This window comes from Hordeum vulgare, chromosome 2H (genome assembly GCF_904849725.1).
Source record: "Hordeum vulgare subsp. vulgare chromosome 2H, MorexV3_pseudomolecules_assembly, whole genome shotgun sequence".
NCBI classification, from domain to species: Eukaryota; Viridiplantae; Streptophyta; class Magnoliopsida; order Poales; family Poaceae; genus Hordeum; species Hordeum vulgare.
Window position 1 is genome coordinate 588,102,552 of NC_058519.1, and position 4,696 is coordinate 588,107,247.

Consider the following 4,696-nt stretch of genomic DNA (forward strand, 5'->3'; position numbering starts at 1 on the left):
CTGTCTCCCGGTGCCGGAGTCAAAGGCTTTGGCCGGAGCCGTGGCGCGGCGTCGTCACTCGCTGGTCCGTCATTGGGTTTTGTTGCGTTCTTTTTTCATTTTCAGGCGGTAGAACGAACGAAAGAAGGAAGGGGGTGTCTTGCCTGGAGCAGTGCATCCGGTTTGTCCCATTCCATTCGGTGATCGCTGGCGTGCACACCTGCAGCAGCACTTCAGTGAACATGCTGTTCCTTTTTATTATTGTTATTGTTGTTGTGAACGAGCTTGTTGTTCCTTTAAACGGAACTGTTGGCCTCGTTCTGAGAAGAAACGGCTACTGTTTGGCACGAAAAAAGGATTGTTATCCTGTGTGAGTGACACATTCCGGAGCCCCCGTTAGAACGGAGAAAAGGAAGAGATGTTGGGAGAGTAGATAAAGAAAGAGAGAGAGAGAGAGAGAGAGGGAGATCGTGACTGCGCGATATAGCAGTAGATCCACATTGGGCTGGGAGGTGGTATAATGGAGCAGTTGTCTTTTCCCTCGGAAAGAAACTTTGCAAACCATGGCAGCTCTCTCTCTCCCTTTCTCTGCTACATGCACAGTGCTAGTAGTACTCCTACTACAATGTCTGAACTCATTAAATCATGCTAATGATAGTAACGATAGCTACCACCAGTGCTCCGCTAATCCTACACTGACGCAACCGTAATTATTGCACAGCCCCCCTGCAGTACCCGGACAGGCCATCCGTCTAGCCATGCAAAGGGAGGGAGCGGCCACGGAGCACAAGCACAACCAAGAAACCAAGGGGTAGAGCGGCGCCAAGGCCAACCATAGCTCCCACCACCACCAGTATAAAAACCTACTCCGGCCTTCTCGTCTTCTGCCATTCCAAGGTAGAAGAAGAAGGGCATCTTCAAGAGGGAGGAGGAGAAGCGGTGATCGAAAGGAGCCAGCCGCGGCTTGCTTGCTACAGCCAGACCAGAGATGTGGAGCAGCGTCAAGAAGCAGCAGGAACCAGTGAGGCGGTACGTCAGATCCCGGGTTCCCAGGATGCAATGGACGGCCGAGCTCCACAGCAGCTTCCTGCAGGCCATAGAGTCCCTCGGCGGAGAGCCCAGTGAGTTCCTTCCTCTCTTCTTCTTCTTCTTCCTCAAACCTATTCATTTCCGAAGATTAATTCTTCTTCCTTGTTCTTTCGTTTGCTCCTCCCGGCATCCATTTTTCCTTCTTGTTTTGCACCGGTTGTCTGCTGTGTTTGTACATGAACGATGAATCTAGTTTCTTGCCATGCCTCTGCTGCTACTTATTTTGTAGCCAGGCCGTTGTACTTGCTGCCTGATGGGTTGTTCATCTCCATCTCTTCAGAATCCTAATCATGTCCTGGTCGTTATTAATTTCAGATGCTACCCCTAAGCGGGTTCTTGAGGCCATGGGTGTGAAGGAGCTTACCATATCCCACGTCAAGAGCCATCTCCAGGTCATTATATTCAGTCGCCATGCACCCATCACTCTTGCTCGCAATTATATTGTGTGAATCTTATTCTTCCGTCCGGAGTACAAGACTGACTTCTCCCCGTTTGTTCATTGTACTGAATATAGATGTACAGAGGTCCGAGCACTCGCAAGGACAAGAAAGGTGAGAGATGAAGCTCTGCCATTTTGATTTCCATGCATCTTTCTTTACTTGTTGTGTGTGCTTAATCAGCCTCAGAAGTCATAGGTTTGCCTCCTTGATTCCTGGGGATAAGAGATGAGGCCCTGTATAGTCTTGTTATAAATTAGTTTGTCAACGCTTTTTTTATCCTAGTTCCATTGTCTTTTTTATACAATCTTCAGAAGCAAAGTTCGCCTCCAAAACAGTACTAGTCCTGTAGAATATAACACCACAGATAGTTCTACTAGCAGTGTTTATTTCTTCAGTTAAACATGAGAGTAGATCGCCTAAGGCTTCATCATGGCTTCATCACTTCTTCAGTTATTTCTTCAGTTAAACAAAGGTCTGCGTGAGGCAACTCATTCGGTATTCATTGTGGCATGCTTATCACACTTGGCAACTAACCACTCATGGCTTCATCATGCATGCACGCAAATGTTCTGCTCCAAAAGCCACAAAGGAAAAGAAAAACAAAGTTAATCTGCATGAGATTTCTCCATCCCCGGTGCACACTTTAGATGTTGCTAATGGAAAGCCATACCCCTTTCTTTCTTTCTTCCAGAGGCGCAACCACAACCACAGCCGCTGCAAAGGAGGCACTCATGTGCCGCTGATGAGCAAGGATGCGGAGGCCCCAAGCCCTTCATGTGCCCACCTCTGAAAAGGTTTGTGCTACAACCTTTCAAGCTTTGAACCGTCTTCAAGTTCAAAAGACAAAGCTTTTTGGGTGCCTAATCTTGACAAGAGAGCACCTTTTCCTACGGGGTCTATGAAAAACACAGGGCCAGGACGACGGGGACAGTGGCCGCGCATAAAGGCATGCAAGGAAGCAAAGGAATCAGTGAGACCAAGACCAGCGGCGCTGCCAACCAGTACTGCATTGATGATTACATGCAAGCCATGGCCATGGAGAGGAGAATAAAGGAGGAGGGCCTCAGCGGCTGGCAGAGGGATGCCGCTCCTGCCGCTGCTGTTTCCAGCCTCCAGACCGTGGGATGTTTGGAGCAAGGATCTGCCCTGGCTGGCGACTTTAAGGTACACATGACCTAGAAAAGCATAGTCCTGATGAACAAGGAAAGTTGATCTGAAGAAGAAATATCTTCTTTTGCCGTCTTAATAAATTACTTCTCACCTTTTGCTTTTGTCTCCAGTACTGTATTGCTTGAGCACATAGTGCAAATTGTTTGTTGAGTGGTGTATATATCTGATTTAGCTAAGCTCCTACGTACGTAGCCACCTGACGTCCCTAGGGTTGGTCAACCAGAGTTTAGGATATTTTAATTGGGTTGCATGGATGGTGCAATGCAGACCTGCAATGTCATGGCCATACCATCCAATTCACTATGCTGTAGTAGTATGTTGTGGTAGTTGTGCGAGGGAGCTGAAATGTCCTGATTGACCGATGCACAATCCTTATCATCCTATCAGTACTGTTGTATCGCTGTAGCATGCTCCGTAGAAGACGCTTCATTTATGTAGTTCCTGTTACTGTAGACCCTGTGCTACACGTATGTACAGTACTCACTATCTGCCTAACATATGCACGTCCCCGGATAGGCTACTGAATGCCGATATTTGTGGACGGGCAATGTAGCAGCAGCGCCCAAAATAGTTCTTCAGGTTTGCTTGCAGTGGTGGCATTTGATTTGCATCGGTCACTCTTACATCCTTGCACGGTGGTATTCATGAGGATAATGGTAGTGCAGATGGAATTGCCTCATTAAAGCTTTAATGGTGGTTTGCTCTGGCTGGAAATTTCAGAAAACTGCACATGTCATTTAGCTTCTGAAACACATAAATGGTAGGAGTACGAGTGTAGCTCAGATCCTGCAGATCCTTGTGTTTACTTCAGCTAGAAAATTAGATATCATAATGGTACGGTTGCGTGCCAAGGAAATAAATTTAAGAGTTACACACAGCACCAGGATTGCTCTCTTTAGGCCGTACGTAGCTGGCACCAGTTGATGCAGGAATTTACTCTTGACTACAACCTTGCATTTGTTCTCAGCAGATAATCAAACCAGAAGCACGCTACTGTTATCCTGGCCTCGCGGTGAAGAAGCAAGACCTCAAGGAGGAGAAGCCGGAGAAGGATAGCAGCGGGACGGAGCAATGCGCCCTCTCGCTGTCCCTTGGCACGGACCCAAAATGCTTCCGCGCCGTCTCGTCGTCGTCGCCGAGCGAAGGCAGCTGCATCATCTCGTCGTCGCCGCCGAGGAGGAGCTCCAGCCACTGCTCCGGGCACTCGGGCTACTTGGACGCCCAGGGCGTCAACCTGGAGCTCTCCCTGTCCATCTGCGGGTCCTAAGACGGCCGGCAGAAATTTTGCACATCGATCTCTCTGTCTGTCGCTCGTCTGGTGCACGATGGTGTTAGGATGGTAAGCAGGTCGTTAGTTTAGGGCCGTATGCTGTTCAGTGATGCTTGGAGTTAGCAGGGTTGCCGGCAAGTGGAAAAGCTATCTAGTTCTAGCTCCCACCTTTGAGAGTGTCACTATTGCGATCGAGGGAGATTCTTGCTTGCCTCCACTACATCTTTTCCTTTGTCTGAAGCTGTTTGATCGTGTCAAGGGTAGGTTTTCCGGAGTAGGCAGGGAGAAGTAGCAGTGTTCTTTCTTGGTGCATCATGCTTGGGCAAGGAGTTGATAAGGACAAGGGCGCCTTGCAGGGCCGCAGGTCAAAAGTGTGGTGGTGCCATCATGTTGTTTCTACTTGCTACTACAGTAGTACTAGTCTACTACCGACTACGACGGCTCCTGCAGCTGCTACGAGAATACCCTGAACAATGGAGATTCTGTTTTCCATAAAATCGCCACTGCGTTTCCCGCTGGAGATCGAGCGTCCGGAGAATATAGGTGATGCTTTTTTGGAGGCTACATCTCACCTCATTGCTTGCTGCCAGAGAGCCTGCTTCTCGCAAGCCGGTCTTCAACAAGAGAATGTCATCATCGCTCCTAGTACAGAGCCTGCTTCGTGCAAGCCGGTCTCCAGCAGAAAAATGTCATCATCGCACCTATACTGTAGTAATAGTGAAAACGAACGTGGCGAAGGGGTAGCAGG

At 48.7% G+C, this 4,696-nt stretch overlaps 1 protein-coding gene across 2 annotated transcripts; it reads left to right on the forward strand.

Moving 5' to 3' along the window:
* The first annotated feature begins 849 nt into the window (after positions 1-849).
* Positions 850-4,373, forward strand: LOC123427486 (myb family transcription factor MOF1-like). Of its 2 annotated transcripts, none has more exons than XM_045111542.1 (6): positions 850-1,100; positions 1,384-1,460; positions 1,583-1,619; positions 2,200-2,302; positions 2,420-2,672; positions 3,646-4,373. In XM_045111542.1, exons 1-6 carry the CDS (start codon positions 968-970, stop codon positions 3,943-3,945), a joined length of 903 nt encoding a protein of 300 aa, XP_044967477.1. In that variant the 5' UTR covers positions 850-967; the 3' UTR covers positions 3,946-4,373. The 2 variants fall into 2 exon arrangements, with proteins under 2 accessions (XP_044967477.1, XP_044967479.1); XM_045111544.1 differs by having other exon boundaries at positions 851-1,100; positions 3,649-4,373.
* Positions 4,374-4,696: the final 323 nt, after the last annotated feature.

Excerpts from the sequence above, each read along its gene's own strand:
- LOC123427486 (XM_045111542.1), top strand. The coding sequence starts at position 968 with ATGTGGAGCAGCGTCAAGAAGCAGCAGGAACCAGTGAGGCGGTACGTC. Across the intron at positions 1,101-1,383 it reads GTCCCTCGGCGGAGAGCCCA|ATGCTACCCCTAAGCGGGTT; the intron begins GTGAGTTCCTTC and ends TATTAATTTCAG. Across the intron at positions 2,303-2,419 it reads ATGTGCCCACCTCTGAAAAG|GGCCAGGACGACGGGGACAG; the intron begins GTTTGTGCTACA and ends TGAAAAACACAG.